Below are 13151 nucleotides of genomic sequence, written 5' to 3'. Positions count from 1 at the left end.
GACACCACGAGTGTAGCTCTCATCCTGTAACTACACTTAGGTAATTACATTTAGGTAATTACTTAAAGGAATCCAACATACCACTAACGACACCTACATGTTCCCAAGAAATTTCACGAACCACTAATAACATTCTACAGATTCCAAACAGTTTCCATCAACTGAATTGCAAGCATCCTGGAGCACGAAACAAGATGTCAGGTGGATGAGACTATAAGTTGCCAGAATTGAAGCATCACCAGTCTCATTCACAGGTGGTTAAGATCAGCAACACTTCACATATACCTGTATGACTATATTTTTTTTTTTTTTTTTTTTTGAGAGAGATATATACAAGAGTTGTTACATTCTTGTACAGCCACTAGTACGCGTAGCATTTCGGGCAAGTCCTTAATCCTATGGTCCCTGGAATACGATCCCCTGCCGCGAAGAATCATTTTTTCATCCAAGTACACATTTTACTGTTGCGTTAAACAGAGGCTACAGTTAAGGAATTGCGCCCAGTAAATCCTCTCCGGCCAGGATACGAACCCATGACATAGCGCTCGCGGAACGCCAGGCGAGTGTCTTACCACTACACCACGGAGACTGTTAACGACAAACAGACAAACAGACAAACAAACAGAGATATGACAAACTGCCTAATTAGTCATCGCCATCTCTACCTCTACAAGCTTACAACAGTAAGATCCAAAGTCCTTCTATACCTATATAAAAGGTAAAACAAAAACAAAAGACTCGGTAGAACCCCCTAAAAGATGAGACCAAGTTATAATACACAATAACTGGACAGCAAACTCTCTGAAACCTGTCACAATGTCTATGTGCTATTCATCACCAACTTCTGCAACCAAGTTATATTAAATATATATTTAGTCACTACTGTATTTTGTGTGTTTGTTGTCACCAAAGATTAATGTTACAGTCCAATTAATACACAATCCAAAGGCTACAATATAAATTAAATATTGTAAATACAATTACTGTGTAAATGAGAAATGTCTTGGCACAAACAAAAGGGTATGTGTATGTCCAGTGTAATTTCTCTTCACAATATAAATCTGGGAATATTTTGAAATAGCATCTTAGTTTTGTTATACAGTAATTTAATATTCCACAATACAGTATATGTTAACATAGCATGATAGGTCACTCCAGATTATGGAACAGTCTCACCCACTAGCCACCCTCATATACAACAATGAGCACATGTAGACTATTCTCTCACAATGTACAGTTTGCAATGGGAATTCTCACCAAAAATGCTTGCACAACCTTCAAGCATTTATATTACTCTAGGCCAACCGTCTGATGCCCCCCTTGCTCCACACCAAATGTACAGCCCAGCCACCACTAAATTTTCTCATTTTTCCACCAATTTATTTATTTATTTATTTATTTATGCATATACAAGAATGTACATAAGGAATGTGAGGATACAAATATGGTAATTACAGTCTTGTAAAGCCACTAGCACGCGCAGCGTTTCGGGCAGAGTCACCATTCACCACCAGAGTCACCAATGAATTTGTTATGTATATGCACATACCTACCATTAGACAAGGCTGCAAAAGACACCTCAGACATTCTCCTCACTATCAATAAAAGCACACAGCACTCAGGACCTACAATCACTGATCTGCAAAATCCAGTTCTCCACCATGGTAATCCCCATGAAAAAGAACCCTTATTTATTTAGTTTTATTTATTAATACATAAAAAAGTTACATTGGGGTTATGAAAGGACCTACACTGGTGATTGAGTGGTACATTCTAGCAAAGTCACTAACACCCATAGCAATTTAGGTAGGTCCTTAAACTAACCAATACATGTAATGATAGGTACATTGTAATAGAATTTGAATTCAACATAATAACTACATTATAAATTGACAGAATAAATTATGCTTATGAAGTTGTATTCCTTTAGTAATAAAGTGGGTGAGTGGGTAGCACACGATACCGTGTTGAGTTAGCAGCACCAGGTGGGATACTACGAAGATGTAATTGCGTGCTTCTTGGCTCTACTTTAGAATTAAGTATATGTTCAACAATATATTAAATTCATTAGGGAGTGAGTTCCATATATTGTTTTTTTTTTATTTGCATGGAGTGTTTGTACAGATTTAGTCTGACCCTGGGAATATCAGAGATATATTTCTGGTGTGATGCTCATGGGTTATATTACATTTATCTAGGAAGAGTTTCAAATCAGGATTAAAATTTAGGAATGGGGTTTTGTAAATATAAATAGCCCAACAGACAATGTGGAGTAAATATATGTTTAGCATGTTTAGGGATTTGAAGAGAGGGATTTAGCGTTGTCTGAAGACAGAATTTGTTACAGTTCTGATGACAGATCTTTGCTGGGCGATGATGTGCTACACAGTCTCACTATCATCAACAAGCTACACCATTACATTAGCTCTCATCAACAAGCCACATCATTACATTAGCTCTACAAGAACACAAAACTCAGTATACACACTGGCAGGACCAAAGAGCCAAAGCTCAACCCCCACAAGCACAACTAGGCGAGTACACTGCATCTTTCTTAAAGCACTTCAACACCACCAGCATCTTCCATGGACCTCTTGAACTGGGCAATGCCCCAATCTCTCTTTATGCGGGTGTCTCCAAATCTGGGTTTGATGTGACCTATACTTCCTCTTGAATACATGGATTGTGGCCTCCCTTCCTGGACGAATATGAATATCTCGGTGCTGGAACTCTCTCCTATTTAAGTAGCCATCACTATCTTCGCACATTCCAGTAAAAAATCCTGTGTCAACTTCTACTCTAATAATGAGGGAGTTTGTAGGAATTCTCAACAAAATGGTTTCTAAGTGTTGTATCATTATAAATATATTTTGGCCCATTATGCTAACCCTTCTGGGATAACAACATAACCCTCTTCACCTAACATATTCCAGAATCTATTAGCTTTCTCTGCGATGCCCTTTCTTTATAGAAAAGGACTACTGTACTTGTGTCACATATTTATTTGGAATATCTCCCCAGCTACTGCCCATTCCTTGCCACCCGCAATCCCGATACAGTACTTCAAAATCATGCCTTAGCCACACTTGCTGCCTCCCTTGGCCTTGAGACTCAAAAAATCTAACACCACCACTGAAAGACTTACACTTCACATGCCCGGCAGACTCTATGGCTTTCAATCTTTCAGAATGCCGTTGAAATGACTTCCACGAGTCACTTCAGTAACACCTTTGAAGAGATTTTCCCCTTTGACATCTATTTTGGAGCATTACTTGTCAAATGTCAAGCCTATGTTTCTACATATGCTCCTTTGAACTGATTGTAACTCTAAAGTAATTTTTGTACCAGTGGAAAAAAATGTAATTTTCATGACACAAAAAACTCCCAGCAAATCTCCTTCAAATTTCCCAGGTTACTCTGAGGTAATCATTATACAGTACAGTACCTGGTGTTACCGAAGAATGGTCCCATGCAGTACACTGTCATTTCACTTCAGCTAACCCATTTCACATACCATTCTACATCAACACAATTTGTGTATCATTTTGTACCAGCCTAATTCTGAATCATTTTGTACCAGCAACTGATGTGCCATTTTGTACCAACAATTTACATATAGCATGTTTACAAATATATAGTTGCACTTCCCCCAATTCTGTTTTTGTATGTACTCCCAAAAATATGCTTTGTTGTTTACATTAAGAAAAACATGTCCCCATAACAATTTGATGCACTTGCAGTGTATAAACAAAAATCACATTTGAGTGAAATTCCAATGTACGAGTACATTACTCGTAAAAATTTTTTATGAATTATGATACTGTACAATACAGTACTGAATAGTAACTGTATTGTACTGTACAGTCCTGTATGCCCAATATATGAAGAAGTAATATTGAAACCGTAATTATTAACATCCATGCACCTTAATCAATAAAGAACTAAAAGTATTAAAGTGAAAAAAATTAATACATTCCTCTAATCTTTCATAATGTCTTGAATATCATTACAATTAAAAAATTATTATAATAATATATACAAAAACTAAGTCCATGTAAAACCATATAATGACACTTTCATTCTGATGAAGATAAAATGCGTCAGCTGTACTCTGACGGTAAATGTTCCAATAATGCTAAAACATGTTTTTCTAATTGCTACTTATAAACATTTGTATGTTCATTGCTGTTGTGCATAATCTATTATAAAAAAACATTTGTTTTTTAATCTGTTCTCTAGAGATTTAATTTGTGTACATTTTGACACAAATTTACTGTATAGCTATAACCCAATAAATAACCTAGAAAATGTAAAATGAATGTAAGCATTTTTTGCATTGCCGAGCGCCCCTTGAGTGACCTGGGAGACCCAGAACGTTCATGATCAGGAACACTGCTGAGCGCCCCTTGAGTGACCTGGGAGACCTAGAACGTTCATGATCAGGAACACTGCCGAGCGCCCCTTGAGTGGCCTGGGAGACCCAGAACGTTCATGATCAGGAACACTGCCGAGCGCCCCTTGAGTGGCCTAGGAGACCCAGAACGTTCATGATCAGGAACACTGCCGAGCGCCCCTTGAGTGGCCTAGGAGACCCAGAACGTTCATGATCAGGAACACTGCCGAGCGCCCCTTGAGTGGCCTGGGAGACCCAGAACGTTCATGATCAGGAACATTGCCGAGCGCCCCTTGAATGGCCTGGGAGACCCAGAACGTTCATGATCAGGAACACTGCCGAGCGTCCCTTGAGTGGCCTGGGAGACCCAGAACGTTCATGATCAGGAACATTGCCGAGCGCCCCTTGAGTGGCCTGGGAGACCCAGAACGTTCATGATCAGGAACACTGCCGAGCGCCCCTTGAGTGGCCTGGGAGACCCAGAACGTTCATGATCAGGAACATTGCCGAGCGCCCCTTGAGTGGCCTGGGAGACCCAGAACGTTCATGATCAGGAACACTGCCGAGCGCCCCTTGAGTGGCCTGGGAGACCCAGAACGTTCATGATCAGGAACATTGCCGAGCGCCCCTTGAGTGGCCTAGGAGACCCAGAACGTTCATGATCAGGAACATTGCTGAGCGCCCCTTGAGTGGCCTAGGAGACCCAGAACGTTCATGAGCAGGAACATTGCTGAACGCCCTTTGAGTGGCCTAGGAGACCCAGAACGTTCATGAGCAGGAACATTGCTGAGCGCCCCTTGAGTGGCCTAGGAGACCCACAACATTCATGAGCAGGAACATTGCCGAGCGCCCTTTGAGTGGCCTAGGAGACCCAGAACGTTCATGAGCAGGAACATTGCTGAACGTCCCTTGAGTGGCCTGGGAGACCCAGAACGTTCATGAGCAGGAACACACGGAGAGGCTGGACCACTAGTGTTAAAATCTCCACAAATATTATTGCTTAAACTTCTATACACTGAATAAAACTGAAAAAGTGTATAAAAATAAATGTATAAAACTTGCAAAAAGTTCCAAAACATGAATATGCTACTGTATAATTTAGGTAATTTATATAATTATATTAATAATTATTACTGTTATAATTATTAAATTACTATTAAAATTATTACTATTAATAATTATTACTATTATTACTGTATAATAATAATAATAATAATAATATGCTATAGTATATGGTTGTGTAAAATGCAGCGATCCTTGTGATCAGTGGTCTCTCAACAGTACAGTTTCGAATACAGTAAGGTCTTCTTAATGCATTTATCTTTCTGTTGCCCATGACTTGCAGAGAAGTGCAAGACCTGATCTTCACTCACTTCGAATAAAAATAACTGATTACTGTGCATATATAAATATATATGATCATATATACACAGATCATATATAAATATATATGTTCTCTGTATACACAGAGAACAATCTAAAATTTGGGAAAGCACAAATGTTGGTGGATTGTGGGCGGTGTGTTATTCCGGTGTTAATGTCTCACAACACAGACATCACCACCAGGACCGTATTCTAGTAAACAACAAGGTTGTTGGTCCTTGGTTGGGAGGTTGTTAGTCATTAGGGTTGTTGGTCCTTTGTTGGGGGGTGGTTAGTCATTAGGGTTGTTGGTCCTTGGTTGGGAGGTTGTTAGTCATTAGGGTTGTTGGTCCTTGGTTGGGAGGTTGTTAGTCATTAGGGTTGTTGGTCCTTGGTTGGGGGGTTGTTAGTCATTATGGTTGTTGGGCCTTGGTTGGGATGTTGTTAGTCACTGGGGTTGTTGGTCCTTGGTTGGGATGTTGTTAGTCATTAAGGTTGTTGGTCCTTGGTTGGGGGGTTGTTAGTCATTATGGTTGTTGGGCCTTGGTTGGGATGTTGTTAGTCACTGGGGTTGTTGGTCCTTGGTTGGGATGTTGTTAGTCATTAAGGTTGTTGGTCCTTGGTTGGGGGGTTGTTAGTCATTATGGTTGTTGGGCCTTGGTTGGGATGTTGTTAGTCACTGGGGTTGTTGGTCCTTGGTTGGGATGTTGTTAGTCATTAAGGTTGTTGGTCCTTGGTTGGGGGGTTGTTAGTCATTAAGGTTGTTGGTCCTTGGTTGGGGGGTTGTTAGTCATTGAAGGTTGTTTCTCAACTTGTTAACAAATAACAACAAAACACTACATATAATACAGTATAAAAATTTACCAAAAACTTTCTCTTCTAAGATATTTCATAATAAAACTGGGTTTTAATGGTATATTGTTTTCTCTGTACACTGTACTGTACTTGAAAAGTACAAGAGACGTGGTCAACAGTTCCATCAGATCACCGGTATGTCCACCTTTCTTTCCTGGACAAATGAATGAAGTTACAGAATGATAAAAGTGTTGTTTATTCATAACAGTGTAGCCCTACTGTCATCTACAGACTGTGCATCATGAACGATGCAAGTGTTGTTTATTCATAACAGTGTAGCCCTACTGTCATCTACAGACTGTGCATTATGAACAATGCAAGTGTTGTTTATTCATAACAGTGTAGCCCTACTGTCATCTACAGACTGTGCATCATGAACAATGCAAGTGTTGTTTATTCATAACACTGTAGCCCTACTGTCATCTACAGACTGTGCATCAAATACTTTTGAACTATGATATATTTTATTCTTACTGTGTTACCTAACTGACTAGTTATTACTAAGCACCATAAGATTCTCAATTAAAAATGCTGCAATATCCCAGTAGAAAAAAGGCACGTAGAAAAAATCTGGCTTATAACATCGCCTCGCTTGCTCTGAGGTCCAAATAAAGGACCCAGTGTGCAGCAAAGCGGTAAAAGCACATGATTATTGCACTACGGATTTTCCACGATCTCTGAAGACCATTTATAAAACCTCATGTCTAATAATTATTCATAGCTAATTATTGCTTCCTGACCTTTCTGAAGGTCACTTAACTGACCTTCCCCATTACACATTAAACATGAACCAGCTCTACATACATGTATCTCTTGATGAGGCTCTATTATCCCATTACCTACAAGCACAAAGGAATGTTAATATGAATGAACCCAATGGTTAGTAAACCATTTACAAGAACCACAGTCCCCACATATCTGGTACAAAACAATATCAGTGTGTATCACTAAGTCTTGACCTATATAGAACTCCAACTGGTGATCAATTTTACTTGACATTTTTTTGGTCAAATAACCAGAGGAATAAGAGGCAATATACCAATATAACAACTGCAGCAAACCCACCAACCACCATTTTGATGTCCTGAAAAAAGAAAACTATATTTGTCATATGTATTACTTCTGTATTTCAACAAAATTCATGTAATGTAGATACATTAAGTGATGCCACTCTGGTCAAGTGTTTATTCAATTTACCTTTATCTTCCAACCACTCAAATATCATACAGTAGGTCAAAAGTCACTGTGATTTATACCGATCTATCAGTTGGATACCGAGAACACTTAGTAAATTGTCGAGTCCAACCACTGTTATTGGTACGAGGACCACTTGAAGGACGGTGCAGCCTAGGCATCTCTCAATCTCTTGTACTGGCACTCATGTGACCACTGTCATGCGCTAAACACAACCCCTGTTGCATGCACATGTTGTCTGTACTTCCTGAACAGTACATGCATTTGCATGATAATTTACATGGGGGAGTAAAGTGCCCAATGATAATTATAACAAAAAATAACTAATCTTTTGTCGGACTACAGCAGTACGAGTCACTCAATATCAAACAAGAATGAAAATGGAAAAGGCCCTTAGGATAGAATACCACATACAGATGGACAAATGTCCCCCCTTGTACAATGTACATAGCGAAGCCCGTAAAGAAAATGTTATACTGTACTGTACAGATAATTGTGTAACAGAAGTACTGTTAATACACCTTATACAAACTAGTTTTTACTAACCTGATACACCATATTAGAACAGGTCTTACTAACCTGATACACCTTAGAAGAACTGATCTTTACTAACCTGATACACCTTGGAAGAACTGATCTTTACTAACCTGATACACCTTAGAAGAACTGGTCTTTACTAACCTGATACACCTTAGAAGAACTACTCTTAGACTCGGTGTGCTTCTTCAAATCCTTGACGGTTGTAGTTGTCTGCCTCTTGTTTTGTTTACCTGAGGACGACATGTATAGACACATCACAAAATTATTCAGTGAAACAGCTTCATCGCTGTAATAAAATGTTCAGGGTTCCCCATTGTCAGGGACGGCATCTCTTGTTAGCCTATTGTGGCACTAGTTAATACCCCCTAGTGTCGTCAGGAAGGGTGACTGTACCACCCACTGTCAACAGGAGGGGTGACTGTACCCACCACTGTCAACAGGAAGGGTGACTGTATCACCCACTGTCAACAGGAGGGGTGACTGTACCCACCACTGTCAACAGGAAGGGTGACTGTACCCCCACTGTCAACAGGAAGGGTGACTGTATCACCCACTGTCAACAGGAAGGGTGACTGTATCACCCACTGTCAACAGGAAGGGTGACTGTATCACCCACTGTCAACAGGAAGGGTGACTGTATCACCCACTGTCAACAGGAAGGGTGACTGTATCACCCACTGTCAACAGGAAGGGTGACTGTACCCCCCACTGTCAACAGGAAGGGTGACTGTACCCACCACTGTCAACAGGAAGGCTGACTGTACCACCCACTGTCAACAGGAAGGGTGACTGTACCACCCACTGTCAACAGGAAGGGTGACCGTACCACCCAATGTCAACAGGAAGGGTGACTGTACCACCCACTGTCAACAGGAAGGCTGACTACCACCCACTGTCAACAGGAAGGGTGACTGTACCACCCACTGTCAACAGGAAGGCTGGCTGTACCACCCACTGTCAACAGGAAGGCTGACTGTACCACCCACTGTCAACAGGAAGGCTGACTGTACCACCCACTGTCAACAGGAAGGCTGGCTGTACCACCCACTGTCAACAGGAAGGCTGACTGTACCACCCACTGTCAACAGGTAGGGTGACTGTACCACCCACTGTCAACAGGAAGGCTGGCTGTACCACCCACTGTCAACAGAAAGGCTGGCTGTACCACCCACTGTCAACAGGAAGGCTGACTGTACCACCCACTGTCAACAGGAAGGGTGACTGTACCACCCACTGTCAACAGGAAGGCTGGCTGTACCACCCACTGTCAACAGGAAGGCTGACTGTACCACCCACTGTCAACAGGAAGGCTGACTGTACCACCCACTGTCAACAGGAAGGGTGACTGTACCACCCACTGTCAACAGGAAGGCTGGCTGTACCACCCACTGTCAACAGGAAGGCTGACTGTACCCACCACTGTCAACAGGAAGGGTGACTGTATCACCCACTGTCAACAGGAAGGGTGACTGTATCACCCACTGTCAACAGGAGGGGTGACTGTACCCACCACTGTCAACAGGAAGGGTGACTGTACCCCCACTGTCAACAGGAAGGGTGACTGTATCACCCACTGTCAACAGGAAGGGTGACTGTATCACCCACTGTCAACAGGAAGGGTGACTGTATCACCCACTGTCAACAGGAAGGGTGACTGTATCACCCACTGTCAACAGGAAGGGTGACTGTATCACCCACTGTCAACAGGAAGGGTGACTGTACCCCCCACTGTCAACAGGAAGGGTGACTGTACCCACCACTGTCAACAGGAAGGGTGACTGTACCACCCACTGTCAACAGGAAGGGTGACTGTACCCACCACTGTCAACAGGAAGGGTGACTGTATCACCCACTGTCAACAGGAAGGGTGACTGTACCACCCACTGTCAACAGGAAGGCTGACTGTACCCCCACTGTCAACAGGAAGGGTGACTGTACCACCCACTGTCAACAGGAAGGGTGACTGTACCCACCACTGTCAACAGGAAGGGTGACTGTACCCCCCACTGTCAACAGGAAGGATGACTGTACAAGTCATCACAGGGAAAACATTCATATTACTACATATTTTACTCTTAATATTTCAAATTTAAATCATTCATACACAATATAATAAAACTTACCAATCTGTTTCCTGTAGTTGTCCACAGGAAGACTTGGCATCTGAGCATCCTTGCGGCCCATCTGGAAGAAGGTCAAACTTAAGGTCTAGACCATCATTCACTTATCCATTCACTACTTTTCTTACTACTGTATATATCATAATTTTATAACACTTAAGAGTGAAACAATTAATAAAGATAAATACAGAACTGGTAATATTTAAAAATACTTTACTAAAGAAAGGAACATGTTCATACGCTCCATGAGGCTACTCAGTACTACAGTTAACCAGAGCACGAGATGTTCAATCATGAAGAGAAACACAAAGTTGAGAGAAGACCGTAGTATTAGGATTACTGTGTAAAGAGTGAGTAAAGCTAATAAATACACGGGAAAAGTTGCATGTAAAGGTGAGGTGAGTGTGTAGCGAGGTCAGCAAGGTGACAGAGTCAGTACAGCATGTCATAATTTGACACTTCTCTAGTATCATAGTAGCACACACAAGTGCAGCGCTGGCAGCGAGTTTTCCCTGACCAGGTTTATTGATGCAGTTGTGTTTGACTGTAAGCTCATAGAGAGAATCCTAAGAAAGTGAATTATTCACCATCTCACTGTTAACAATTCAGTAAAATCAACTCGGTTTGTTAAAAATAGGTCCTGGTTGCAAAGCTGCTCACATTATTTAAAATGATAACCAGCTATTCGCACAAAGGACTTCTAGAAGACATAGTATACACGGACTTTGCTAAAGCTTTTGACAAGGTGCCACATGAAAAACTAGCAAGGAAACTACAGGCTCGTGGAATAAATGGTAGAATACTAAAACAGATAAAACAATGGTCAGTGCCCGAAACGCTTTGCGTAATAGTGGCTTTAGGCATTGTATGTACTAGCTCAATCTATAAATCTATCAATTTTTTAAAAATCTCTTGTATGTATGTACCTTACCCAAATAAACATTTATTTATTTATTTATATATGGTTAAAACAAAGAAAATAAACGATCAATATAAATGGGAATGAATTTGACTGGTGATAATGTGATAATGAAATGTGATAAAGTGATGTGCCACAGGGGTTCATTTTGGGACCAACCCTTTTTGTCATATACATCAACGACATAGACGAGAATATTACAAACCACATCATCAAATTTGAAGATGAACTAAGACATAGTAAAGTGGGAGGTGAAAATGATATTGAGGATTTACAAAGAGATCTACATGACCTACATCACAACCCATCATTCACTGAAGGTTGTACAACAAGCGGCAGTGGCAGTAAAATAAAGTTAACTAAAACCTAGGAATAATCAAGCGTACTTTTGTGTCGTATAAAGCTTCATTGTGTCAGGTATTATCTGCTTCATTGTGTCAGGTATTATCTGTGTCAGGTATTATCTATTATGTGTCACCTGCCAGGTGTCACCTGCCAGGTGTCACCTACCAGATGTCACCTGCCAGGTGTCACCTCTCCGTGAAATACTTTCCAAGATAATGTACCATAATCTTATCAGTGAGGAGACAGCCGTGTTTTAAGACTTGTATGCACTAAACTTATAAATCACCAAGACTATACTCACTTACTACACATTTTAACACTGGTGGTATTGAAGAATATATATATATATATATACCATCTTGTCTATGTGGGAGACATAATAAATAAGAGAGAAGAATGGCATCTCCCCGGATCATCGCCTTGACTGGTTAAACCCTCCCTCAACACCGCTGTCTGCCACTGACACTCACAACACTCTTAATATTATCCCACACATGGGCCGTCTACTACATCTTAACATGTTCTTACGTTTAATACAAGCGGTAAATAAATAAATGAATATTGTGGTGGTGGGAGGCGGGGAGTCGTCCCGAGCAGCGTCTTGACGCACGTCGTCGTCGTCGTCGTCACCTTCTTATTGTACCCGACTCCCATTATTATCTTCTATTTACCTAAGGATCTCGATGAGGGGCAGGAAGCCGGCGGCTTGTCAAATGTATCCCATTTATTCTAATGATTGTATTTATTTGAATCTTGAAGTATAGCATTATTGTTATGGTCATTGCGAAACAAACCCATGGAACCACCTACCCGCCAAAGTTGTAAAGGCCAAAAGACTGCTACAATTTTAAGAGTCAAATACGTACAATCATCAGGACAAAGACTATAGAGGGGCCTTCGACAAGCCGCCGGCTTCCTGTCCTTATCGAAGCCACAATTCCTGCGAGTACCTAAGCTAATTGTTAATAAAAAAAATACCTCAGTTTAATATCCAGTTAGAACAAATCCTCAGGAATAATGGGGGGACGTTTGACAAGCCGCTGGCATTCTGTTTCAGTCGAGACCACTGGTCCTCAGTAAAATTTAGGTAAGTAAATGGCAAGATTATTATTATTATTATTATTATTATTATTATTATTAAAGATCATATGTAAGTGACTGTTATCGAGGCTCAGCCAGCTGCAGCTGCCACATTGCCTCACACAGCTGCTAGTCAGTATTTTATTATCTTTATTTCATAATATTAACGCGTCGTCTCAGAACCTATTATCATAATCATACCAAGCTCTCTCGAACACTTTTTTCAGCATATATCAACCGTTCACGAAATCCATTGAAATAATGATAATAAAAATGGAAAACATTTCGTGAAGGTGGAAGTTAATGTTTGTAAACATTGGCGTTCCAAATAGCATTAACAAGA

General features: G+C 40.8%; 1 protein-coding gene across 2 annotated transcripts; it reads right to left on the bottom strand.

Annotated features, from left to right (window-relative positions):
* Positions 1–1085: 1085 nt before the first annotated feature.
* On the bottom strand, positions 1086–12351 carry LOC123771632 (triple QxxK/R motif-containing protein). 2 transcript variants are annotated; one of them, XM_045764243.2, is made up of 4 exons: positions 12257–12351; positions 10468–10528; positions 8486–8574; positions 1086–7694 (listed from the first exon to the last, which is right to left on the bottom strand). In XM_045764243.2, exons 2-4 carry the CDS (start codon positions 10526–10528, stop codon positions 7599–7601), a joined length of 246 nt encoding a protein of 81 aa, XP_045620199.2. In that variant the 5' UTR covers positions 12257–12351; the 3' UTR covers positions 1086–7598. The 2 variants fall into 2 exon arrangements, with proteins under 2 accessions (XP_045620199.2, XP_045620200.1); XM_045764244.2 differs by lacking the exon at positions 12257–12351 and adding an exon at positions 12030–12192.
* Between the last annotated feature and the right edge of the window lie 800 nt (positions 12352–13151).

This window comes from Procambarus clarkii, chromosome 75, assembly GCF_040958095.1.
Source record: "Procambarus clarkii isolate CNS0578487 chromosome 75, FALCON_Pclarkii_2.0, whole genome shotgun sequence".
NCBI lineage: Eukaryota > Metazoa > Arthropoda > Malacostraca > Decapoda > Cambaridae > Procambarus > Procambarus clarkii.
The sequence above is the reverse complement of the archived record's forward strand: the minus strand, read 5'-3'. Positions and strand labels throughout refer to the sequence as shown.